The following is a 26,809-nucleotide window of genomic DNA, read 5'->3' as shown; positions in this document are numbered from 1 at the left end:
AAGAGTTTCCTAGTCATTTTGGATTTCTCTGACATTTGTTTGCATCACCCATTTCTCAGTTCAGATGTACGACATGTGATACCACTTGAAAACTGGACCTGGGTCTGGGGGGTGGGCTGCATCCCACTGGTGAGACAGCCTGAGGGGTTTAAGGTCTCCCTCTACCAGTGGTGCCCTCCAGGGATATGTTCATCTGCCGACCGAGGGGCCCACCAGTTTTTTCCACTCTAAATAGGAAGAATAACTACCTCTAAAGGAATTTGTCAGAGGAGCACAGAGCATAGTACTGGGCTGTGTTAGTTGCTTAATGAATGAAAGCCATTATTACTGTCATCTTCTCCCTCCTACTCATTTTGGTCACACAGATTGCTTCTGCTGCTGCTGCTAAGTCACTTTAGTCGTGTCCGACTCTGTGCGACCCCATAGATGGCAGCCCACCAGGCTCCCCCATCCCTGGGATTCTCCAGGCAAGAATACTGGCGTGGGTTGCCATTTCCTTCCCCAATACATGAAAGTGAAAAGTGAAAGTGAAGTTGCTCAGTCGTGTCCGCCTCTTAGCGACCCCATGGACTGCAGCCCACCAGGCTCCTCCGTCCATGGGATTTTCCAGGCAAGAATACTGGAGTGGGTTGCCATTACCTTCTCCAACACAGACTCCTAAACCCTCGCAAACTTCTCTCCCTACGTCTTATTATAATCCACTTGGGAACAGACCTGAGGTCACATTCCCAAGGATCCTGCACTTCTCGTCAGTGCCCATTCGGCAGGGTTGGGCAGGATGTGGAACGTGGGCGGGGCAGGCCTGGCTTCAGTGGTGGTAATGGGGGGGTCAGTTTGATATCATCAGTGAGCAGCACAGCCTCTGACATCAGACCACCTGCCTTCAGATCCACCCTCTCTCCTGACTCCCTGTGGGCCTCAAACAAGTTATTGGTATTTACCCTCTTGGTACCTCTGTTTCCTCACTGTGAGGTGGAGGTGATAGTCATGCATACGTCATGTGATTGTGGGGATTCATTGAGCACTTAGGCTCCTGCTCTACTGGGAGCAGCAAGCGCCTGAGGAGGAGCAGAATGGGACAGATTCTTGAGATGAGGCAAAGGAAGAATGTTCAGGATTTAATGACTGATTACTGACACAGGGGTGAGAAGCGTCACAGATGATGCTGACTTTTAACATAGTTAAAGACCCCTGACACTTGCAGTAGAGCTAAGGAACCCAGGAAGAGAGGCAGGGATTTTTTTTTTTTTTGGTGGGAAGGGAGTGATCCAATTATAGGGCCACACTCCTATATCCTATCTATTCTTGATCTTCTTTTCCCTCAAACTTACTTACTTAGTAAACACATGATAGGTTTTTTACCCCCCAGGGCCTGCAATAGAAATAGAGACATTTTGGTAGCCTGTGGGTCGTATAGAGAGAAGACTTGATGGGGCAAGTCCCTGGAAAGAGACCTTTTCCTGCTAAGATCCAGTCAGCCTTGCAGGATTGTGAGTGTGGAACTGAGCATTCAGGTCATGAACCTTTACTTTATAGCTTCACCAAGGTTGATCGAACTAAAAACTCAGGTCACATGATCTTAACTCACTGGGCTTTTTCACTTTTAATGGGAGATCTGTCTTTAATGGGAGAGTGTTTGTGCCTGCTAGCCTTTGCTCCAGATGTCAGAGAGCCTGGGAAACCAAATTGCTCTTCAGAAAATTTCTTGGTCAGCATGGACTTAGACGATTTAGTGGAGAAGTCCACCTAGATGTTAATAAAGTTGGAGAATTGTTCCCATCTCACTATAGAATGTACTTTTCTAGTGACTGAAATACATTATGTTGGCCAAAAATTTCATTTGGATTTTTCTAAACAATCTTATGAAAAAGTGAATAAACTTTTTGGCCAACCCAGTACTAACATTCCCAGCTACAATGCTTCTTTCTCTTGGATTACCCCTACACCACCACCACCATCAGCACTGTAGGAATTTTACTCCCTCAATTGCCTTCTGTCTGCCTGAAGACTCTCCTCTTATGATACTATGTTAAGCTTACTTTGCATGGGTTACATTTTAGCCTTCTTGAAATTTGAGAAGAAATTTTTCTTTGTGGAGACTGGACAATGAACCCTAGTTCCATGAATAAAGAACATCTCAATAGAATTCGCCGACTCACACTATTCATTTTGTACCAAACCTAGTCGCCCTGTTGCCAGAAGGTAATGTCCTTGTGGCAGTGTACGTTCCTGACCTTGTTCAGGAGGAGATCCCCTGTCCTCAGCTCCTGGACCCCATGTGCTTCACACTTAGTTACTATTAGGAGCACACCATTTGGGGTGAAGAATAAAGTTCGTTTCATTCTTACAACTGAGGATTTTGTAGCCCCGGGTAAAGTCTGCTGAAGAAATGCCAAATTAAATGTAAACGGGCTGATTGGAAATTATTTTGGGTCTGCATTGGGAGAACACCTGTGTTTTCTCCAAGGGCTGACTTGAGGTGTGTTTGTCCTTACTTTGTTTGCATTGTTTTCTTGTGAGGCCACTTCCAGACGGGTTGACATCCATCTTAACCATCCTCCCTTTTCTCCTGTGGTTTTGCACTATTTAGGTGAAGGAAATCACCCGCGACATTAAGCAGTTAGATCACGCCAAACGCCACCTGACCACCTCGATCACAACGCTGAACCACCTGCACATGCTGGCGGGTGGCGTGGATTCCCTCGAGTAAGCACGCAGGCAGTCTGCCCCGGTCCACAGGAAATGAATGACTCGCAGGAAACGGCATCGCAGGTTTCTTTGCTTCTCAGCTGGGAGCGTCTCCCCACTCTGCCTCACTTCCTACAAATCAGTCTCAGATGTTGAGACACCACTTTTGTTTTGTGCCCTCAGGTGCTTAACATCTAACAAACAGCTGAGGCTTGGAGGAGACTAAAGGGGACCTGGAACGCTTGTGGAGAATGGTGCTAGAACACGGGTCATTTCCGTGCGATAGAGCTCTGCCTTGGAGGTTGACAGGAGGCGTGGGGCTGTGTAGTCACATACCTCAACCTCTGCCTCGGCAAGTTTTCCTACTGGTCTTGGGCTGAGTGTCACTGGCATTGAAGGTGCCTAATGAAAACAGATCCTTGATTGATCATCCAGCCCACTTTACTGTTTTTCAACCTACTTGTTCAAAGACAGAAGCTTCCCGTGTGGCTTGTAAAGCATCTGTAGGGCATGGTACATGAGAACATGAGTAGTAATATTAAAAGGAGGAGCTGGTTACTGACCACAAGGAAGCAGCCCCAAAAGGCCTCCTTCACCAGCAAGATTCTGACCTTCCTGTTTGCTCCTGTGGTCTCTCCCAGGCTAAGAATTCCCCAACCTCAGCATAATCTCACGGGTGGGCAGAGAAAGAGCACCTTCCTAGGAATATAGACACAGTATCCAAAGTCTGGGGGAGTCGGGTGCAGGCTCTTCCTGGTCTCTCCCTGATGTCGCATGGGCTCCAGCGATCCCTGGCTAGTGACTGGAAGAGCAGTGTCCTCATCCCTTTCTCCCAGTGCTCCGTGCTTTCCACCAAACCAGCAGACCAGGCAGCAGTAGCCACTAGCTCCTTGGCTTGAACTTGATCCAGTCTGTTTAAGTGCTTCATAAGGGAAGTCATAAATTATACATTTAATTAAAAAACCCAACCCTAATGAAAACTTTAGATCTGATAGTTTGTTCCTTCCTTGCTATAACTGTTGATTTTATCAGCATTCTTTTATTTAAGCTTCATTAACCGTAGCAGTAGGGAAACTAAACATACCTAAACATTCACAGAGTTGCTTAATCTTGGCTTAAAATCTACAGATTTGAGTTAATGTGTAAGTGCATATAAATGCTCTTTGTTGTATCCTGGGAAGATGTGTTTGGTTTGCTCAAATGCCATAACTGTCAAGTAATAACATGCTTGCCCCTGTTCTCCGTCAAAAGCCAGCTATTCTGTAATACCCAACCCAAATCCCAAATTCATAGTCTTCTCAGATTCCCCTCTCTCAACCCAGTGAGACTTCATCACTCACACAGTCTTGTACCTCCAGAGCACACTACTTGGACTTCTGTCTAGAGCTACATTCGTCCTACTTGGTACTACTTAAATGTCCTTGTCACTCTCCCTGACTTACTCATGTCCCTTTATGGATTTGAACTTGGTGCTGTTTTTTTTTTCCCTCCTCCAGTGCATAGGACTATATATATTCAGTGCTCAGGAATGCTTATTATTATAAGTTGAGTTGCTGTCTCCTTTAGAGTCCAGACTAGGTTGGTCCATATCTGTATCTTGTGTCCTTAGTGTTTTTCTAGAACCTTCAACTTCCTGTTTCCTTGCAGAGCCATGACCAGGCGAAGGCAGTACGGAGAAGTTGCTAATCTTCTTCAGGGCGTAATGAATGTTCTGGAGCACTTCCACAAATATATGGGCATTCCACAGATCCGGCAGCTTTCTGAAAGGTAAAATCTCACTGGAGAAAGTGATCTTCCCTTTTAAGAAAAGATGGTGCTAGGAGGTGCTTAAGCACCCAGCTCAGGAAGTTCAATGTGGCATCTCACTGTGGGAGGAGGCTCAGAGGTCACCTGACCTGCCTTTCTCTGATGTAGATGTTCCCTCTATGTCCACCCTACCAGCTCCTAACCATGCTATCTAAAGCTCCCTGTATCAGGTAGTTGCTGGCCTGTCTCACGGGAGTGGCTGCTGACATCTCTCAGCTGCCCAGGGCTCCATTTTTTAGGGAAACCCTTCTCATTGTCTGTTTCCTTGTAAAAAATCAATACAGTCCAGGACTCAGTGTCTGACAACAACAGTCATTTCGCTCATGCAATCTTGCCTGGTGCAGCAGGGACAGCTCATCTCTGCTCCATGCAGCATCAGCCAGGATGGCTTCAGGAGGGGCTGGAGGATCCACTGATTTACTCTCATGGCTGGCAGATTGGTGCTTGCCGTTGGCTGGGACCTCAGCCGGGTGGTCCTCCCAGCCGCTTGGGCTTCCCCTAGGTGAGGTGGTGCTGGGGCCCAGAAATGAGTACCCTCAAGATGCTCTAAGAACCAGGTCTTAGAAGTCACATAAGGTCACTTCTATGGTCACCTGGCCTTCAGAATTCAAGAGGAAGGAACATGGCCGCCCCCACCCCCAATGGGAGGAGTGTCAAGGTCACACTGGTATACAGAGCTCGTGGGAGGAGAGACTGCTATGGCAGTCTTTGCAAATACAGCCTGCCCTTGAACTTCAGGTGTAACAAAATGATGACTTAACCTCTTTACATTTGTTCTTTCCTTCCTATTCTGTTGAGTTTTGACCCCAGATTTAGAGCCAATAGAAAGAAAGGCAGATGCTTAAAGAGAGAGAGTGGGGAATTTAATGCCTTGTCTTTTAAATGTAGCACAGGAAAGATACTAAGACCAAGACAGTCACAATTGATGGATCCTAAGCCTTTTTTTCAGAGAAGGCAATGGCACCCCACTCCAGTACTCTTGCCTGGAAAATCCCATGGATGGAGGAGCCTGGTGGGCTGCAGTCCATGGGGTCGCTAAGAGTCGGACACGACTGAGCGACTTCACTTTCACTTTTCACTTTCATGCAGTGGAGAAGGAAATGGCAACCCACTCCAGTATTCTTGCCTGGAGAATCCCAGGGACGGGGGAGCCTGGTGGGCTGCCGTCTATGGGGTCGCACAGAGTTGGACACGACTGAAGCGACTTAGCAGCAGCAGCAGCAAGCCTTTTTTTGCTACAAAGAAGAAACAAAGAGGCCTGTACTCAGCAGGAACCATCCTTTTCAACTCTGCCTTCTGATAAGACCTAATGGGTACAGGCCTCTTTTTTTTCTAAGTGTCTTTATTGTTAATTATATAAGTAATACACATGTTCATTTTCTTTATTTAAAAAAACAAGTCAATATACAGATGAAACTTAAGTCCTCTTTAGCGATACCTGATGTCCCACTGCTACCCATAGTGATAGTTACTATTATCAGTTTAATTCTCATCCTGTAGATTTTTTTTCTGTGCATTTAAATAAATCTTTAGTTTTAGATTGTGGGTTTATTTTACTTTGTTTTTTTTTTTTAAATAAATGATCTCATACCATATGCTTCATTCTGAAACTTTCTTTTTGTTTTTAACTTAAGAGTGTATTTTAGGGTTTTACCACATCAGTGTATACAAACCTAACTCATTCTCTTTAATTGATGCATAGAGTTCTGTAGTATAACATACCACAGATTATTTAACCATTTTCATATCACTAGACTGTTTGTTTCTGATTTGAAAAATACACTCCTTCTTACACATCTGCAATTTTTCTACAATAAATTCTGGGTCACATGCATTTAGAATTTTAATAACTGCTGTTCCTTTGCCCTCCAAAGTGGCTTAATTTATTTATAGGACCATCTGAACAGTATGTGAGTACCCATTTCTCCATATCTTCAACAACACTTGATTTGGTTAATTTTCCTTTTCATTTATCTGATGGATAAAAAATGGTACCTAATTCCTTTCATTTTCATTTCTCTGGCAACTAGTGAGATGAGTTTTCTTTTCATTTTCTCTCACCTCTGTGAGATGCCAGTATGTATCCTTTGCCTGTTTGTCTGTTGTTTGTCTGTTGAGTTACTTGTGTGCTGTGCTTAGTCGCTCAGTCGTGTCTGACTCTTTGTGACCCCATGGACTTTTGCCTGCCAGGCTCCTCTGTCCATGGGGTTCTCCAGGCAAGAATACTGAAATGGGTTGCCATGCCCTCCTTCAGGGGATCTTCCCAGCCCAGGGATCCAACCCAGGTCTCCCACATTGCAGGCGGATTCTTTACTGTCTAAGCCACCTTATCCCTTACTTATTAATCTGTAGGAATTCTCTGTGTGTTCTGGATACAAATCCTTTGTCAGATCTGGCAGATTTTTAAAAAAATATATTTATTTTATTTTATTATATATAATATATTATTTATATATTTATTTTATAAATATTTATTTATTTTATTTGGCTGCATCTGGTCTTAGTTGCGTCATACAGGATCTTTTCTTGCAGTGCTCGGGCTTCAGTAAGTTGCCCCTCGGCATGTGAGATCTTAGTTCTCCAACCAGGGATCGAACCTGCATCTCCTGCATTGCAAGGCAGATTCTTAACCACTGGACCATGAGGGAAGTCCCAGGTCTTGCCTGCAGAAACCATCTAGGTGTGTCACCTGTTTTCAATCCAGATCCTTGTCCTTTCAGTCTCTTCAATAGTAATTGGTCTATTCAAGGTACCTACTTCTTATCTCTTTAAAAACTGTATTGAAATATACATTGTGTTAAAATTTACCATTTTAATTATTTTTCTCTGTACAATTTCGTAGCGTTAAGTATACATTCAGGCTTCCCCAGTGGCTCAGTGGTAAAGAATCCATCTGCAACACAGGAGACGCGTGTTTGATCCTTGAGTTGGGAAGATTCCCTGGAGGAGGGCATGGCAACACATCCAGCATTCTTGCTTGGAGAATCCCATGGACAGAGGAGCTTGGTGGGCTACAGTCCACAGGGTCACAGAGTTGGACATGACTGAAGCGATTGAGCATGCAAGCACACATTCACATTATCACACAGCCATTCCTTAAAGTTTGCGATTACCCCAGATAGAAGCTCTGTGTGCATTAAATAATAGCACTCATTACCTCTTCTTCCCCACTTCTGGTTACCTCTGGTCAATTTTCTGTCTGTGAATTTGCCCCTTCAGGGTACTGTAGGTGGACTCAAACTATTTGTGTCCAGCTTATTTCAGTTAGCATGTTTTCAGATTCATCTGTGTTGTATAATTTATCAGAATTTTGTTCCTTTCTAAGGCTGAGTACTTCATTGTACGTAGAGACTGCATTTTGTTTGTCCGTTCCTCTGTTGTTGGATGGCTGAGTTGCTCCCACCTCATGGCTGTTGTAGGATAGACAAAGGCAGTCTATCATCTGGCGTTCATTGTTGCCTGGAAAAAACCTGAAGCCCATCTCATTCTTACTCCTTTATAAGATAATCTATTTTTGTTTCATTTTTATTTTCTTCTGGAAGCATTTGAGATTTGGCGGTGGGAGAATTAGGAATTTTACTAGGACATAGATCTCCTTTCATTCATGTTGCTTAGTACTTAATTGTGTGGTTAATCTGAAGACTCATGAGTTCCTTAAATTCTGAGACAGTGTTCTCTTTTATTTCTCTTTGTGCTCTATGTTTTCTCTTTGTGGAATCCCTTGTACATGAGTATTGGAACTTCTGGATCTGGTACTGTGTTCCTTAACTTTTAAAAATATTTTTATTAATTTATTTGGCCGTTCCAGGTCTTAGTTGTGGCATGAGGATCTTTTCATTGGGACATGTGGGGTCTTTAGCTGTGGCATGTGAGCTCTGAGATGCAGCATATACGATCTAGTTTCCCGACTAGGGATTCAAACCAGGCCCTCCTTTATTATTATTTTTTTAATGCTTTAAATCTTTTTGTCCTGTTAAGCTGAATTCCTCAACTCAACTTTCCTTTTTAAATTTGTTCTTCAATGGTGCCCATTCTGTTATTTGGCCTAGCTGTTGAGTTTTTATTGCAACAATCCAACTTTATCTTCAGGGTATCCAGTTAATTCTTTTTTCATAGGCATAGTATCATCTTAAACCTCTCAGGGAACATAAATTATACAGGTTCTAAAGTTCTGAGTTGCCTGCTCTGTTTCTCTGTGCTCTAAGGTCTTCAGTTTGTTTATAATGACTTTCTTGGTGTTTGCATGTTTGGTGATGTCTAGCGGAACACTCATTTTTGGCCGTGAGATTCTCTGTCAGCCTGATCAGAGATGCTATCTTACTGCCCCCTGCTCATGAGGGAGTAGGCGGGATATGCCACCTGGCTACATGTGCTACAGACAGTGCTTCTCAGGTGAGGTGGGGCTGGAGCTGGGGGAGCCACCAGGGAGGCTGTGCTGGTGGCTGATCTCCTGGGCCCATGAGTTTCTGATCTGCCTGTGTGTTGTCAGCCCTGTGGACTCTGCTGGATTTCTCAGACCCACAGCCACTCCTGACCTGATCGCTCAAGGACGGGGTGAGACCTGGCACTGGCTTAGCTGTTTCTCTTGCAGGAGCCCAACATCCCCCTGGTGGGTGCCAGGAGCCACCCTCCTGCTCCTGGTATCCACTCCCCTCGTGTCCTTCATCTTTTTAAAAATTTATTTGACTGTGCTGGGTCTTCATTGCTGCTCATGGGCTTTCTCTAGTTGTGATGAGTAGGGGGACTCTGGTTGTAGTGTGTGGGTTTCTCATTGTTGCAGAGTGTAGGCTCTAGGCATTTGGGCTCAGTAGTTGCAGCTCCCGGGCTTCAGCGAGCCACGGGCTTAGTCGCCCCTGGGCATGTGGTATCTTCTTGGACCGAGGGTCGAACCGGTGTCCCCTGCATTGCAGGGCTGATGCTTAACCACTGGACCACCAGGGAAGCCCATGTCCTTCATCTTTGAGAAGCCATTTTGGCAGAGGTTTCCTTCTTCAGTCCTGTCCTACCAGAGTTTCTAGTCTACCTCTCCTTTTCCTGCCCAATTCTGGATTCTTATTAAACTCTTTTCATTATTTCAGATGATCTGGGGCAGGAAGGGGAGGGGTTATACCTCATGCTCAGGGTGCCATCTTAGAATGGAAATGCCAAGGAACTGGTAAGAAGTGTCGGAACAGAGCTTCACAAAATACTCAGGAAATTACCACCCTTCCTTTCCTCCTTCCTAATCCCATCACACTCAGAACTGGCTGATTGCCCTGTCAACCTGGGGATGCGGAGCAGCCAAGAGAGCAGACAAACGGGACCTTATGAGCTGCAGGAAAGATGGAAGCTCAGATGGGGAAGGCAGAGTTGCTCTGTTGGGTGGTAGGGGTTGGGGGTCGGGGGAGGGAGACAGCATCACCGCCTCTCACCCTCCTGATAATCCAGAGTTGATCTCTTTTCCCATTCACTTATTCTTCTCTTAGTTTATCTAATAGATACTGACCACACACTTTCTAGATTCCAGGCCCTGTGCTGGGGTCCTGAGGGCACGAGGTGAAAAACGCATACTCTTTGCCTTCAAAGAGCGCACCATTATTGTGAGAGACACTGATAGAGATGGATATAACAGAACTAGTCCATGCTGTCTGGGGACAGCAGGGTCTCAGAAGAGGGACTGAGAAACTCAGCCTTCAGAGGCCGCGGGTAGGGGTCAAGAAGTATTAAATTTTAATCTGACCTTAAAAGAATGGGTAAGATCTGGGGACTTCCCTGACAGTCCGGTGGCTAAGGCACCATGCTTTCATTGCAGGAGGTGTGGGTTTGATCCCTGGTTAAGGAACTAAGATCCCACATGGCATGGGGTGTGGCCAAAACAAAAGGTAGGACCTTACTACCAAGACAGGAAGAGAGGGGGAAAGAAGAGAGTGGAGAGTGAAAGTCTGTCTCAGTAGGCAGAGTCAGGTCATAGATCTGACTCTGCATTCGTTTTGAATCTGCTCTACATTCGTTTTGTGGACAATGAAAGATTTGAAGCAAGAAGAGACGTAGTCTTTGTATTTTGTAAAAGTCTTGTCAGTTACAGTTAAAAGAGACTGGAGGTTGGGGCTACGTTCTGGATTAGAAAAAGATAAAGACCATTCCATGACAGCGACCATGTAGTCGAGGAGGTTGCATGGTTGCACAGGATGGGCATTGCTGATGGCAGGAACGTGGTAGAACTGAATTTTATTTATAAGAAAGCATATAGGGAAAAACAAGAGAATACACTCTTTGAGAATTTCTTGCCTTTTAATTTTGTTTTTCCGAAGATGTTATTTTATAAATTACAGAAACTTTGTGATCACTGCTATAATGACACTCCCCTTAAAAGATAACTTTCCATCAGTATAGTCTGGTGCTCCAGCTATTCATTATCATGTAGGATTGCTGCGAACACAGAAGGATTTACTTTTGTTTTTGTTCATTTCACAACTTCTATTTGCAAAAAAAAAAAAATGTGTTGATTAATAGAGAATAAGTGCTATTAAGTAACACTAAAATTAACGGAAGGGAAGGAATCGCTTGTTTCCAGTGCCTGGACTACAGTTCTTTTTCAGGAGGTACTAAAAGTTTGAGGAAAGTCCAGACTTCTTATTTTTAGCATCATTTCTGGTGAATTTTCCTCCCTGTGTTTACATAGCCATGGTAGAACCATCTGGAAGTGATAGAAATAGATTGTTTGTTTGGGGAGGGTGGGGAAGGCGGGAGCCTTACACCCTGTGCACCGCTTCAGTGCCTCTAGCTTCAGAGCTTGCTGTCTGCAGACTGCGGAAGTCACAGGAAAGCCTGTGTTCTGACATCTTTGCCTGCACATTTGAAATATGAAGTTCATGGACGTCAATTTCAATACAGCTGTTTCTTCCAACTACCCTTCTGGAAAATGCTTAAACGTTAATGTAGCGTTGAAGGAAAGTTTTTTTTTTTTTTCCCTTTAATGTCATCTTTATATTTCAAATCCTCCTGGCTTAAGAATATCTGAGAAAGCCAATGTGTCTAGTAATCAGTCAGTATTTCCTGAGGAAAAATGGAAGGTTCTGGCATTCTCTTGAAACTCATGAAACCTTCTAACTGAAACATATTTTTCAGGGCTATTTCTAACCTCTTCTGCATGAGAGGTACTTGGCAGATTGAGGGGATCACTTGGCATAGTGGTCAAAGAAATTAAAGTGGAGGATGAAAAGGCCTAGCTAGTCAACTAACTATATATACTTCAATAACAATTTTTACATAAAGAAAGAAAAAGGAAGAAAGAAAGAAAAGGCCCAGCTGGCTGTATGACTATGACAGGTTCTTTCTGAAAGGATATTAAGTTTCAAAAGCACGCGTTTTGAAAGCGTAAGGATTCTAGTTGATGATATCAAAGCGTCCTACTGAGTCACTCTAAGATTCTGGGTTGAGATTCTGTCTCCTTGAAACTGGAGTATCTGACTAATCAGACTGACTAATCATGCTGTCCGGTACAGACTCTCTATTTTGGGAGGTCAGTTTATTGCAAATTACTGAGGGTACTTTCTCTGGGACAGTCACGCATGGGGTATTGGAAGCATCAGGGTTATTTTGTCCATAAATGTCTAAATGGTTTTCATAGTTTGTGGTCCCTCTACTGCCATCCCTATGCTGAAATCTGATAGCACATTTAGGCAAGGGTGCTTTTTTTAAAAAATATTTGTTTATTTATGACTGCATGAGATCTTAGTTGTGGTGCTTGAGCCTTCTTCTCTCCAGTTGTGGTGCATATAGCTCAGCAGTTGAGTCGCATCGGCTTAGTTGCCCCTTAACCACTAGATGACCAGGGAAGTCCCATGGGAAGGGTGCCTTTGAACAACCCCTGGTCACATGGTGTGGAGGATGCCAGGAGGCAGTTGGTTGACGATCATTTCCAGCATAGCATAGGGAATCTCTCATTTGCTAAGAGTGGTCAGCACTGAGTTGTCACCACCTAACCAGGTCAAGCTTATTTGGACCCGGGAGAAATTGTCATTTCCCCTGTTCTCTATTAGTTGTAGGTTGACTTTCATAAGGATGACTAGGAAGTCTTGGCGGCTGAACTTCTGTAAGTACTCTGCTAACAGAGTCTAGTGCTCCGTCTCTTCACAGTAAGAGCTTACTTTTCATGGTTGGAAGAGGAAGGAGTTTGAAGGAGTGAGGCCAAAGATGTGTTTTTTTCAGTGTGTTTGGTGTCTTTGTAGGATTTGCTCAGGCAACTGATTGTAAAGACCACTATTCACATCTTATCCTGCAAGTGCGTGAATCCGGGTTTGGGTTTCTGGACACCATCATTACTGTCACTAAGGGGAATGGTTTCTCTTTCATCTGAGTCACTGTTAGACACTTCGGAAACTACACTTGGAAGCATGCGAATGCTGATTATTCTGCTCCAGTGTTCACTAAACATCCGACTTGCAGTCACCGGTAAGGATGGATGCTGTTGCCAGCTAGAGCTGTAAGATGGGTGTTGTGATAACAGATAACAGATATCTGTTAACAAAATCAGGTAACAATAATACTGAGGGGCTTCTAGCCCAGGCCTCCATCCCCACCTCTCATTTCAGAACCATTCTTAGTTGTGGCCCACATGAGGGAAATGACTTGATTAGGAGTACACGTAGCTCACCAGTTGCACAGCTAAGTCTAGACTGTCTCAAAAAGTAACCTTGGAAATGGACTGTAGAAGAAGGCAAGGGGGTCTGCACATCACAGGCTGATACTTTTGCCCTTATAGGCTCTGATTGTCTTTGTAGGCACCCCAATTTCTGTTTTTAAATATTTTATTGAAGTACAGTATAGTTGATTTACTCTGTTGTGTTAACTTCTGCTGTGCAGCAAAGTGACTCAGTTATACACATACAGACATTCTTCTTCATGTTCTTTTCCATTATGGTTTATCCCAGGAGATTGGTTAAAGTTCCCTGTGCTGTCCAGTAGGACCTTGCTGTTTGTCCAGTCTAACAGTTTGCACCTATTAGCCCCAGACTCTCAGTCCGCCCCTCCACTCCCCCCTCCCCCTGGGCAACCGCGAGTCTCTTCTCTATGCCTGTGAGTCTGCTTCTGTTCCATAGATAATTTCATCTGTGTCACAGTTTAGATTCCACAGGCGAGAAGTAGCATATGGGATTTGTCTTTCTCTTTCTGACTGACTTCACTTAGTATGATAATCTCAGGTCCATCCCTATTGCCTCAGGCACCCCAATTTCAAATCTGGTTAAGAATGTGGGGTTAGGCGATGGCAGAGTAGGAAGGGTGACAGGCAGAGCTGGGACCATCACATCACCGAGACACTCAGGAGCCCTGCGAATAAGACTGTGACTTTTCAACCAGCATGGAACTTCCCCTCCAGGAGTGATCTGTGGCTTAGTGGGGAACCTGTGCTCTCTGTGGCTGCCAAGAGGAGAGAGAAGGAACAAAGGGGCCTGGAAGCTATGTCTTGTGACCTGGCACCAGGGGAGTCGGTCTGTCTGGCCCATTATGTGGAGTCATAAGACCTCAGAGGTAATGGTTTTACAAAAGCATCTTCTCTCTTGTCAGAACTCATACTCAAGGAATGTTTCCTGTGGTACGCTGGGCAAGTGTAGATGAATGACATTTTAATGTCATTAGATTCTAATGTGTGGGCTACTTGGGTGACAACCTTATCTCTATCATTTCTCATCCCCTTGGAAAGTAACTAAGAGAGGCTGCAAACCCACCTATAAGAGTAGTTTTAAGTTTTGAAGATAGTGGAAAAACCCTGGAAAGTATTTGGAATAAGGCATAATTATAACTATGCCACAGAAAAACCAGACCATTTTGGGTCCTGACTATCCCCTCATTTAAAAAAAAAAAATCTCTGTAGGTTGCCAGGCACCGCCTAGTAGCCAAAGAAATTGTGGTTTTGAGCTGTTCACTATTTCTAGAAACTTCATAAAGTTAATTCCAGAGTAACAGGGTGGAGACCAAAAAAGGAAGAACATTATTTTATGGTGCTTTTAGCGAAGATAAAAGATTTGCCTCAGGCTCAGGGCAGTCCAGCTGTGAGGATGGTGGGCAGGAGGGACCCAACCCCCTGGGCTGGGGGCAGGCGAGCTGGTGGCAGGCGGCTGACCCAGAGCTCCTCTCCCGTCCTGGCTGCTCCTCCTTTCCCTTCTTTCCTCTCAGCCAAGCACTAGTTCTTGAGCTCCTCCTTTCCATGAAAACCACTCGGTTCAGTTCCAGCCTCCCCTTTCAAACTCATTTCCAGTGTGACTCAGTCTTCATCCTCACCGTCTCCCGAGTGAACTTAAGTCTTCATTCAGTGACCATCACACTCAAATAGCAGTTCATTTTATCATTTGGTCTTTTTACTTTAGAAAACGGTATTTTGGTTCACTTGTTAAAACTTAGAATCTTGATGTTGGTTTCCAGGTTGAAAAAAACAGCAACCCTGAAGCAGTTTAAAACCCGCTTCCCATCCTGTTCTCCAAGGAACGGCAGAGTAATTACACCAGTAACCCGAAGCAGATTTAAATTTGACTTGGGCTTCCCTGGTGGCTCAGACAATAAAGTGTCTGCCTACAATGCGGGAGACCTGGGTTCAATCCCTGGTTTGGGAAGATCCCCTGGAGAAGGAAATGGCAACCCATTCCAGTATTAATGCCTGGAAAATCCCATGGACCAAGGAGCCTGGTGGGCTACAGTCCATGGGGTCGCAAAGAGTCGGACACGACTGAGCGACTTCACTACTCACTACTGGGCATTAGTATATAGCATCTTCCTGCGGCGTAACTACCCCAGTGACATTTTGCAAAGACTGACGTGTACTACCTCACGACAGCTGAGGGGAGGCCTAGGAGAGCTTTGGGATGTAGGAAGAATCTGTGCGTGCGTGCATGGTCAGTTGTGTCCAACTCTGTGACCCTATGGACTGCAGCCCACCAGGCTTCTCTGTCCATGGGAGTTTCCAGGCAAGAGTATTGGAGTGGGGTGCCATTCCCTTCTCCAGGGGAACTTCCTGACGCAGGGATCGAACCCGCGACTGCTGTGTCTCCTGCACTGCAGGCGAATTCTTTGCCATTGAGCCACTGGGGAAGCTGGGGAAGCTGATGTAGTCATAAACCTGCTGCTAACTAGTGTGTGACCTATCTTATCTAGCCACCACTCCCTGCTTCCTGGATGATCCCTGAAGACTTCAGCAGTCATAACCTCTATGGATCCGTGCACAGTTATTTATGGACATTTGAAAATTATGCCAGGTAATGATATGTTCTCTTTTCCCTACAGAGTGAAGGCGGCCCAGACTGAGTTAGGACAGCAAATCCTCGCCGATTTTGAAGAAGCTTTTCCTTCCCAGGGCACCAAGGTATTGTTTTGCATTTTCCCTTCAGTCTTTGGATATTCTCATCATATTCTGGCCTGATTCACACTCACCGTAACTATGATTCACTTACTATTTCAAATGCGGTTGCTGGCAGCCATAAAGTCTGTGTGCTAAAGATTCAGGGTGATGGACCATCCTTGATTTTAAATATCCTGAAGCAATATCAGATGGCTGCTCATCCGCGTCCTCACAGCATCCACAGTGAGGGTTTGTTTTGATTTCACTTAACGTGTGTCAAACCCAAACTGTTGTCTGCCTGGGGAATTACCTTTTTTCTCATAGTTGCTTTTTTTGTTTGTTTAATTTTTTTTTCCAAACCACAGTGATTTTCTTTTAGGATTGTTACATAACTTTTTGGTTTCAATTTGATGAAGAGACAACGGACAGGAACGTGCCCAGGCTTAAGTAACTCTCGGAGTGACAGTTAGGAGACTCGCTTTTAATGGTCAGAATCCTGTTCTTTGGGATGAATCCCTTCAGCTCTCACTGGTAGCCTGACTGTTTGTGTTGTGTCTGCAAAGCCCACAGTAATTTCACTCGTGAGCTATTGGTTACACTTCTCATATAACAAGCTTTGCCTCATTTGGCCGTCACTGTGCTGGGGTAACTGCTTTTAGCTCCATCCTTCAAATTGTAGCAGACATAATCTTAATGCTTTGCATGTGTTGGGGAGAGAAGAACCCTCAGAAGCTTTTTTTCCCCTCTATTATTTGAGCTATTTCAGGAGCAAGAACTGTGTGGCTCAGAAATGACCTGAAGCACACTGACTGGCAGGCAGCTTGGTGGATGGAGGTGGGGGATATATGTCTGTTTGCCGAGCCAAGGAACGTTTCCTGGATCCGTTTTATAATTCAATAACTGGAAATATCTTAATCGTTGTTCTTTGTGCCTCATATAAGAGACTTAGGAGGTATGTGGGGGTAGCTGCCCCAGCTTTGTCGATTACCTCCTATAGGAAACCTGCCTCTGGTTTTCATGTCTGCATATATTCTAGCTGTCTTCTAGCAATCAGGTATTTTATTCATAAAGCATGTTCCTTTGTGGACTTCATCTTCCTTTTCCATTTGCTGTAACTGTGGGGAGTGGGTATCAGAAAATAGTCCTGTAAAAAGGGATAGTAAGAGATTCACAAGTTATAATTACTAGGGTCTGCTTTACTCTACTCTGCTATTGACCCTGGTTTTAAGAAGTTTTAGAAAGATGCAGATAAAGCCCAGCTTTATCATCTAGGAAAACATAACATTGACCTACATTATAACTTTTTCTCAGACCCCAGGAGGAAAATGAGGTGAAAATGGTTTTCTTTAACAACTTGTTTCCCTTTTCTCTGGCTAGATGACTTGATGTTTCTCTAAGAGTTTTCTTTTTTCCTTCTGAGTGACTATTGACCTCTCTTAAAGGCTTTATGTTTTTATTACTGCTTCACAAGTGGAAATCAAAATGTTTAAAAAAAAGTATCCAAGATTACTGTGAAGTCCTTTATAAATGAAAAAATCGGAACCCTTGAGCCCGTAGATTTTGGCTTTCATGACTTCTCTGTCAGATCAAACGTTTTCATCCATAAGCCAGAGTTGAGCAGTCAGAATTCTCAGTGGATGGCAGAATAGCCACTCAGCACGGAGCATAGTCAGCATTTAACAGTTTAGTTAGCCGAAGTGACACTTAAGAAACTCTTGAACTTCAGTTGAGATGGATAAATTAGAATTGATTTTAAAAAATCATAAAGATCTGGAAGACCCTTAATCATCACCTAGTTAAAATGCATTATTTTTTTTCTAATTATTTTTCAGATGAGTGTCAATAACTGTGCCAAAGTTATGTGGTTATTTAGCCAAGCCACGAGCCGATGCCAAGTGTTCTGTAGTCCACTCAGCCAACCACGTTCATTCAGTGAGTTACTGTAAAGAAAGGTTCGAGGAGACTGAGTTACCTTCAGTAATAACAAAAGCCTTCCCATCCTGATGTATCAATACAGCCCTTTGATGGTCTTCTACTATTTTTTTCAGGTCAGGGCACCAATATCATAATATAATTTGGCTGCCTGTTTGCGTGGTTGACCATCAGTGGGGCGAGGATGGTGGATGGAACCTGGATTTGGGTTTTAAATGCCAGCATACTGTTTGGCATAAATACAGCACTTTGAGAACAGGAAAGCAAGGTTAGAATCAGAGGAAGGTGGCACGTGTGGCATCAGACTGGTGTCATTCTGACTTTTAGGGCCCTTCAGGAAGGTGACTTCAGTTCAGTAAGCAAAAGTTCCTACCATCATTGCTGGCCCGGTTTCCAGGATGTCTCATTGTTGATTCACGGAGTAGCTTTTATACTGGCTACTACAGACTAGCTTAATGATTCTTTCATTGAGAAACAAGTAACTCAAATATCCATCCACAGCAGAAGAATGAGTGTCAGGGGAGTGGAAGTAATAACAACATCATGAGTAGAACAAGAAGCAGCAGCTGTCAGAGGCCATAAGATTTGAAGGCCACTTCTGGCTTCTGAACTGGTGTGTGTGCTGTGTGTTTTACCAGAGGCCAGGAGGACCCAGCAACGTTCTACGAGATGCGTGTCAGGTTGCTAACATCTTGGACCCCAGAATCAAACAGGAAATCATCAAAAAGTTTATTAAACAGCATCTGTCAGAGTACCTAGTACTTTTTCAAGAAAACCAAGATGTAAGTATTGACCAAATGAGCTCAGATATCACATTTGAATTGTACTAAGAATTGATTGCTCTCAAGTCTATGATTTATATTTTATTAGTATTACTGTCTTAAAATTGACATTAGTATTAAAAATTGACATTAGTATTACTGTCTTAAAATTGACATAAAATGTTGGTTGTTAAACCCTGATTCCTAGGGGCTGACTGTACAGTTCAGTGATTCTTAATCATTTTGGGGTCCCTGATCCTTTGGAGAAATGGATGAGAGCTAGAGATCTTCTCTGCAAAAATGCACCTATACATAAAACCTTACATACAGTTTCAGGAAATTTATAGACCCCTGAAGCCCAATCATAGACCCCGGGTTAAGAGTAACCTAGACTCTTTAAAATCACAAGAAATAGATTGGTTGTGTTTTTCTTACTTCTATGTTTTTGCTTATTTCCTTCAACTGTCAATACTACTTCTAAGTGCTGGGGTAGATTTTATTCCCTGCTTCCCCCAGGTTGCCTGGCTGGACAAAATCGACCGTCGCTATGCCTGGATCAAACGCCAGCTCGTGGACTATGAGGAGAAATATGGCCGGATGTTCCCACGTGAGTGGTACATGGCGGAGAGAATTGCCGTAGAATTTTGCCACATCACAAGGTAGCTGCCAGCTCTCTACTGGTTTGGGTATTGATTGATATCAGTTTATTAAAGCCCAGCCCCCCAGTCTCTATGGGTTCCTGTGGCTTTGGAACCACTTCTACCTGTTTTTAAAAATTGGTTTGAGAATCATGATTTTCAGGAGAATGTCTTCAGCTGTGCTGGAGTCCCTTCAGAAGACTCCATTCCTGTTGAAAATTAGAATATATCCAAAACTGAGTCCCTGACTCCAGCTGTAGCTGTATTCCACCTTCTCCATGTTCAGAGTTCCAGCCTTAGAGGAGAGAGCATTGTGTGAAGAGGGGGTAAACACTTGATAGGGAAAAATGGAAAAGGGTACATGAGTGCCCTGGGCTAGCAGGCTGTAGCCAGAGCACTTGTTTGTATGTCTGTTCCGCCTTAAGAGTGATATACACACCACACAGCAGCACAGTCTGCTCTTATCTTTGTTCTAGGACTTCCCTATAGCCTTGCCCTACGTCAAACGGCCTGCCTTCTGAGCCATCCGAAAGCACATTGGCCAGATTTTCCTGTAGTGATTCATTGCCCCGCGTTTTCCCCTGTGTCTGTGTCACACATATCAGTGTTCAGTGAATGTACATCCGTCATCTTTCTGCTTCTCTGACATGCTGGGTAGATGGTTCCAGAGGGACAGGGCTGTGTCTACTCCAGTGACATAGTACACACTCAGGAAATAGTTGTTGAGCAGATTTCCCACCCCTAACCCAGTGTTTATAGTCTTTGGATCGTTAATCACTTTGGCATCTGAGTGTTCTGAGCCTTTTACAGACCTTCTCCCATTCCTCCTGTTTCAGTTCCATGAGCCATAGCCCAAGGCCAGATAGTCCCTTTAGATCAAAGAATTAAAGCCTGAGAAGTATACATCAGTGTGTCCATGACAGAGCTAAAGCTAGAGTCTACAGAGGCCCCCTGACCAGTGCACAATTACATTAACCCCAGTTAATTTTTTAAGAAGTCCCATATGTATGCATAACTCAGCCACCTTAGAGTAATTCATGGTAATTATCTCTCTTAAAATTGTGGATTACAGTCAAGTTGTATGCTTTAAGAGCACATCATAGGGGGCAGGGACTCATTAAGAGATATTGGCTGTTGATTTTTTTTTAATAGGCTTTATTTTTAAAATTATTTATTTATGACTGTGCTGAGTCTTCATTGCTGTGCATGGGCTTTCTCTATTTGGGGTGAGCAGGGGCTACTCTCTACCTGTGGCACGCTGGTTTCTCATTGCATTGACTCTTCTTGTTGCAGAGTCCAGGCTCTAGGATGCACACGTAGGCTTTAGTTTTTAAAGCAGATTTACGTTCACAGCAAGATTGACAAGAAGAGATTTCCCATATACCCCCTCCCCTCCACTGCATCCACAGAGGCCTCCGCCATCATCAGTATCCCCGACCAGAGTGTATACAGGTTACAGTTGCTGAACCTACCTTGACACCTCCTTGCTACCCAGAGTCCCTAGTTTACATTAGGGTCACCCTTGGTGCTTTACATTCTGTGTGATGGTGGTTTTCAGAAACACTTGTTGCTGGATTAGATGACTTTATTGATTCAAAGTTGATTGTGGTTGTCACTTTCTAAGTCCTGATTAGCAAAGAAAGAGTGCATTGCTTGAGAGATTGATAACTAATTCACTTTAGCCCCTAGTTCAGTGTCTTGCAAAATTCATTTTCTGTGAAAAATGAAGTCCACAGGAGAGTGAGTGTACATAAAAGCCAACACATGTGCTCTTGTGTCAGCTAATGGCAGTGCTGCTGCCAAGCTTTCGTTGTTCGAATTTTGGCTAAAAGCCTGTAGATACATAATTCTCAAATTAAGAGGCCCTTTGTTTGGTTTTTGTTGTTTATTTGTGTGGGAAGATGATCTGTAGCTCAGTACTTACTGAGAACTCTCGTGCGACTGCTCCCTTACAACGTAGCATTCTGAGATGGGACACTTGAGTGGCCTGTAAGCGTCACAGGCAGGAAACACCCAGATGGGTACCTGTCACTTTTTACAAGGGGATCAATCGACTCCCATCTCTCCCATCTCTACCCAGGGGTCCTGCTTTCTGGTTGAAAGATGGTTATTGAGCTGTCTGGAAGAGGGAGGGCTTTATGATTCAGTAATTAATGACTCGTAAAATTATATAGAATATATGCATTTTTATAAAATACTGAGTAAATGCTTCATATATACTATTAACAAGTGAATGGAAATTTTAAAAATGATAAAAACTGTAGTAGCCGTGTAAGCAATCTGATAGCCATTATCTTTGATTTTGTTTTTTTTTTTTTTGGACTGGTGGATAATTTCACCTTAAAATTCTTATTATTTATTTATTTAGGCTGCATGGCTTATGAGATCTTAGTTCCCCTACAAGGGATTGAACCCAGGCCCTCGGCAGCAAGATTGCAGAGTCCTCACTGCTGGACTGCTGGGAAATTCCCTAAAATTCTTATTTAGAATATGTGTTTCTATTCCCTAAGCATTAAACTTAGTTGGTGATAGACTTCAGGTTTTGAAATGACTACATGCTTTGTTTTTTTTTAAAGTATAAGCTAAAGCCACTTAACTTTGTCCTGTCTTGAATGATCAGTTTGTTCGACAACATTCTTCTCTCTTTAATTTGAAGGACAGAACTTGCCAAGATCATGCGTACAAGAGCAAAGGAAATTGAAGTGAAATTGCTTCTCTTTGCTATTCAGAGAACGACTAACTTTGAGGGATTTCTTGCAAAACGCTTTTCCGGGTGCACCCTGACAGATGGAACGCTGGTAAGACTGTCCTAAGGGATACCAGATGGAGGCATTGGTGGCCTGGGTGGGTGGGCTTCGCTTTTGAAGTCTTATACAGTTTGGTGTTTCCATCCATCAGCTCAAGTGCTTAATCCCCCATCCCAAGGATTTTGTTGAATTCATTCAAATAGTCATACAGAACATTCTGTATGGCTTTATCATTTGTCTATTATGCAATATTTCATGTTTTTAGAGTGTCTTGTCATCATTTTATCAAGGGATCACCCCTATTTTAAGCCTAGTAATTCTGTGAGTCATAGAGTCCTCACTTATTCAGTCACAAATAACTTATTACATTATCAACTCTTGAGTTTTATTATAATGAAGATGTGCTTAGAGGAAGATGTAACCCCCCAAAAGGTGAACTGCAACCTTAAAAGCAGAAAACATTGGAGATTTCCATAATGTCCATCATTGACCTTAAGTAAAATATGGTATATTCACGCTGTGGAATAGATAGAACAGTTTCAGAGTGGTAGAATGAGGAATAGATGTAGATGTGTTGTCGTAGGAAGAAAACCTCTCACATATATAGGTGCAAAACGTAAGCTATAGCCCAGTGGTGGTAATTTAGTCGCTAAGTCATGTCCAGGTCTTTGCGACTCCATGAACTATAGCTGCCAGGCTCCTCTGTCCATCGGTTTTCCAGGCAAGAATACTGGAATGGGATGCCATTTCCTTCTCTAAGGGATCTTCCCAAACCAGGGATCTCCTGCATTGCAGGCAGATTCTTTACCAGCTGAGCCACACGGCCCCGTACATACAGTGTAATTCCATTTGTGGGAGAAGCATGTTTATATATGTAAATAGGTGAGGAAAAGGTCTGGAAATGATCAGTGGATGTCTACTTGTTTCTCAGGGCAGCCCGGCATCTCTCCACTTTTACCCACTACCAGGATCATGCTCCCAGACTGCAGCCTTCTGTCTCCTGGGGGTCCTGTGCTCTGAGATGTTGTTCCCAGTCACTAGGAACTCCTGAACCTTTCCCACCAATCCATTCCTTTTTGGACTTCTGTCTTTGAAATTCTCTGGCATAATCAATTTACAAATACTTCCTCCAGTTGTTCAGCTGTTGCCTAGCTCTCCTATCTAGTTTGCAGTTTCAGATTACAAAAAAATCCTGTTGAATCATGAGCTTTTTTTTTTAAGTGGGCCATTTTTAAAGGCTTTATTGAATTTATTACAGTATTGTTTCTGTTTCATTTTTTGGTTTTTTGGCTGTAAGACATGTGGGATCTTAGCTCTCCAACTAGGAATCAAACCTGCACCCCCTGCATTGGCAGAAATCCTGAGCCATGAGCTTTCTATTTACCCTTCACCTCTCCAGTTGGTCAGCTGTCTTCCACACAGGCTTCTCCATGTCACTTCTCTCTTTTAAGACAGTCTCTTCCCCTGAGACTGTTCTTTGTCCCAGTTATTGTGACTCAGCAACCATTCTGCATTCCATTTCCTGACCATGGCAGCTCCACAGCCTTCAAGGATCTTCCCTTAAAGATGAGTTTCTAGAAAGGCAACAGAAATCCTCTGGCCTTGATCCCAGGATATGCCTTTTGGGTAATCACCATTTTGTTTCAGGGTAGTGGAACTACAGAATGAATCAAAATATATCTTAATACTCTTTATCATATGCCAGATTTCATTGAAAGTTATCAGATTCCTTGGAAAATAATAGAGCAGATAAGAAGTCCGCCAAAGGCCAGGTTAACCAGAGACCCTCCCAGGCTTGCTCCCTTCCATCCTTCACTGTATCACTCAGGCCTTTTCACCCGCCTTGGTGACCGATTGACAGTTAAACAATAAGGGTGAGCTCACCTGAAAAGACAGGCTCACCTGGAAAGCTCTTCCTAACTGAGCCGTGTGATGCATCATCTTTTGCTCTTTTTTGACAGATGTGGATACTTAGAGACTTAGACTGTTAGAAACTGTTAGAAACTTAGACTGAAAGAGCCTTAAGGACAGGGCATGTTTTGTTTTTATTATTCCAGCCCCAACAAACTCATAATGTCCTGTGCTATAACGGTTACTGGAAGAAGGGAACTGCCCAGGTTTCTAGCTGATTGCCTAAATTCCCGACCTTTAGGAGGGATTTAATATAGTCTGTAAATTAAAATGCCTTGAAATTAAAAGCAAATGTCTAGATAGGATTTAACTATACCCACATGCATCATTAGAGACTCAGTGATTAGATTTATGGTAAACATTATATTCAGCCTCTATGAAATCACTGAAATGAAAGTCACCTTAAAAAGGTGAGTTTTATGTTAATTATATCACAGTTTTAAAATATCAAGGGTTTTAGAAAATCTGAGTTTAGTTATAAATCATCTTCATGCTTCAGATAATTTATCTACCAAAAAGAGGGAGAGTAATACATGCTTGTTATAGCTCAAACAGAATAAAATATTTTAAAAGAACCATCTCTTCTTGGGACTTCCCTGGCAGTGGATCCAGGTCCAGTGGTTAAGACTTCGCCTTTCAATGCAGGGGCTATGGGTTTGATCCCTGGTCAGGGAGCTAACATCCCACATGTCTTGTGGCCAAAAAACCAAAAGATAAAACAGAAGCAATATTGTAACAAATTTAATAAAGAATTTAAAAATGGTCCACATCAAAAAAAAAGGTCGACGTAAAAAAAATCTTAAAAACAAATAAACTAGAAGACAGAATATTAAAAAAAAAAATAGAATAATCTCTTCTTTCTCAATTACTCTAAATCTCTCCTCCCAGAGATGTGCACTGTTTAATAGTTTGGTTATAATTTGAGACTCTTCCAACCATGCATGCACATGTGCACGCACGCATACACACCTACACCTACCTGGGTTTGCTTGTGTTTTTTTTTTTTAAACAAAAAATAGGAACCACAATGCCTGTGTTTGAAGAGGATTTTATTCAATGCTTCTCCACCAGCGTTTATCCACCAGTGTTTTTCAAGCTCCCTCTTGGGGCAGGGCCTTGGGTAAAGATGAAAAATTGGATCAGACAGCCGCGTATATTCTAGTAGGAGAAAGACACCTATACGTAACTGTCACAACATGAGATCTGAATGTGGTGGCACCAAGAACAAAAGAGGGGTCCCAGCAAGGTTAAACCAGGTGCGCACAGGCCTGTGCTCATCATCCTATCGGCTGAGGCCTCCAGGCCATCTTTTTAAGGACAAATCAGGAACTGGGCTGGAATAAAGTGTTTCTGGAATGAGAAATGCAGAAATTGTGGAACTTTCATCTCACATTGAAAGCTCTCTTCTCCAGGGAAAGGAAACAGATTCATCTTAAATTTCAGAGTTTCTTCCTTTGATGATTTGAAGGGTCCAGCTAAGACCTTAGAAAGAGATTTGTGCAGACAGACCCAGATGTGGACATACTACTGACTAAAGCCTGGTTGGCTCTTGCCAACAGTAAATGAGACAGCTTGGCTGTCCTGTGGCCGCTGCTGTTTTGATAGTGTTGGGAATCCCATGTGGTTTAATTAGTAGGAATACACTTGCCGTGTGAAGACTTTTCATATATGAACTTGAAATCAACTGTCATCATAGCAAAAAGAATGAATTCTCTCAAAACTGGAAAGTTGTACATTTATTGGCAGATTTTTGGTTTCATTTAGCAGCCCCAGAGCTTGTGGAACATGTCATTTGAGTTCTTTAAAATCTAAACCTCAACTTGTAATTCTCTGTGGTCTGTGACAGCCACAGAGCAGGAGTGAGTGGCACATTTGGTTGTCTCTGCCAGGGGGCCTCTTGCACACAGGGCTGAGTTGTGCTGGTGACGGCTTCCTGTGGAGACTGGTTCTTTCATCACAGCAAATTAATCAGAGCAGTAACGTGGCCGCCTCAGTAGCTGGCGTCTGCATCCACCTCTCAGTGTTTTGTGGCATAACATTTGCCAATGGGATGGTGGTACAGGAGGTACTTGGAGGGCTTTGTTGGAGACTAGGGCAGAAGGGTGAAGCCCAGCGGGCCTCTGCCTTGTAATTTGATGGATGCATTGCTTTCATTTCTTGGAGAGCTCCCAAAGAGATGAAATAGTAGGGAACATCTCACTTGTGATTAAAAACATTCTTTTTATGAGTCTTCTAAGCCCTGTGGTCCTCTCTCATTCCCCGCTGAGTGTCGCTGTATTGAGAGGCAGAGCTGCGGTCCTGCCTTCATGACTTGTGCCCTGTTAAATACTAAGGACAGCCCCCGCATGCCGCACTTCCCCAGCTGTCGTGTTAAGCTGCTCTGTATACACAGTCATGCTTTACATGTGCTGCCTCACTAACTGTCACTACATCTCTGTGCAGTGGGTTCATATCCCTTCACATTGCAGGTGGAAGGGCTGAGGCGTGGAGAAGTTAAGCCACATACCCGAGTGGTAGAGCCTGGACTTGAATCCAGGCCCATCCCTCAGTCAATGGTCACACCACAGTTCCTCAGGCCAGAAAGCACCTTTCCCTTGATTCCTTTCTTTCCTTCCCCGTCACATCCACTCTCTCACCAAGTCCCCTTAAGTCTGCTCTCCTAAAGATGCCCCAGGTGTGGCCACTTTTTTCCATTTCCACGACTCTAGCTTCTCCCACTCTGGTGTCAGCCCCACCTGGCAGCAGCCTCTTCAGAATCTAAAACTGGATCCTTCCACTGCCCTGTTTAGAACCCCCAGTGACTGCCCAGTTGCTATGAGAAAACCAGCCTTTCCCACAGCCCTCAACAGGCTGTGTGATTGGGGGCCCCGCCGCCCCTCCCTGCCATGCTCCTTTCACTCCAGCCTTCGCATCGGCTCTCCCTGGGGAGAATGCTCTTCCCCAGGTCTTGGCCCAACTGGCTTTTCCTCATTCAAGTCTCTACTCAAATGTCCCTGCCCTCTGGGATCACCTTGT

At 43.7% G+C, this 26,809-nt stretch overlaps 1 protein-coding gene across 1 annotated transcript in view; it reads left to right on the top strand.

Annotated features, from left to right (window-relative positions):
* Window positions 1–26,809, top strand: part of VPS53 (VPS53 subunit of GARP complex) — a 122,167-nt gene that overhangs the window by 28,715 nt on the left and 66,643 nt on the right. Inside the window, exons 6-11 of the mRNA XM_005888227.3 lie at window positions 2,591–2,706; window positions 4,336–4,455; window positions 15,751–15,829; window positions 18,376–18,519; window positions 19,015–19,157; window positions 21,793–21,934. Of these exons, the coding sequence (XP_005888289.1) occupies window positions 2,591–2,706; window positions 4,336–4,455; window positions 15,751–15,829; window positions 18,376–18,519; window positions 19,015–19,157; window positions 21,793–21,934 (744 nt within the window). The remainder of the gene's footprint in view (window positions 1–2,590; window positions 2,707–4,335; window positions 4,456–15,750; window positions 15,830–18,375; window positions 18,520–19,014; window positions 19,158–21,792; window positions 21,935–26,809) is intronic.

Source organism: Bos mutus, chromosome 19 (assembly GCF_027580195.1).
Source record: "Bos mutus isolate GX-2022 chromosome 19, NWIPB_WYAK_1.1, whole genome shotgun sequence".
Lineage (NCBI taxonomy): Eukaryota > Metazoa > Chordata > Mammalia > Artiodactyla > Bovidae > Bos > Bos mutus.
The sequence above is the reverse complement of the archived record's forward strand: the minus strand, read 5'-3'. Positions and strand labels throughout refer to the sequence as shown.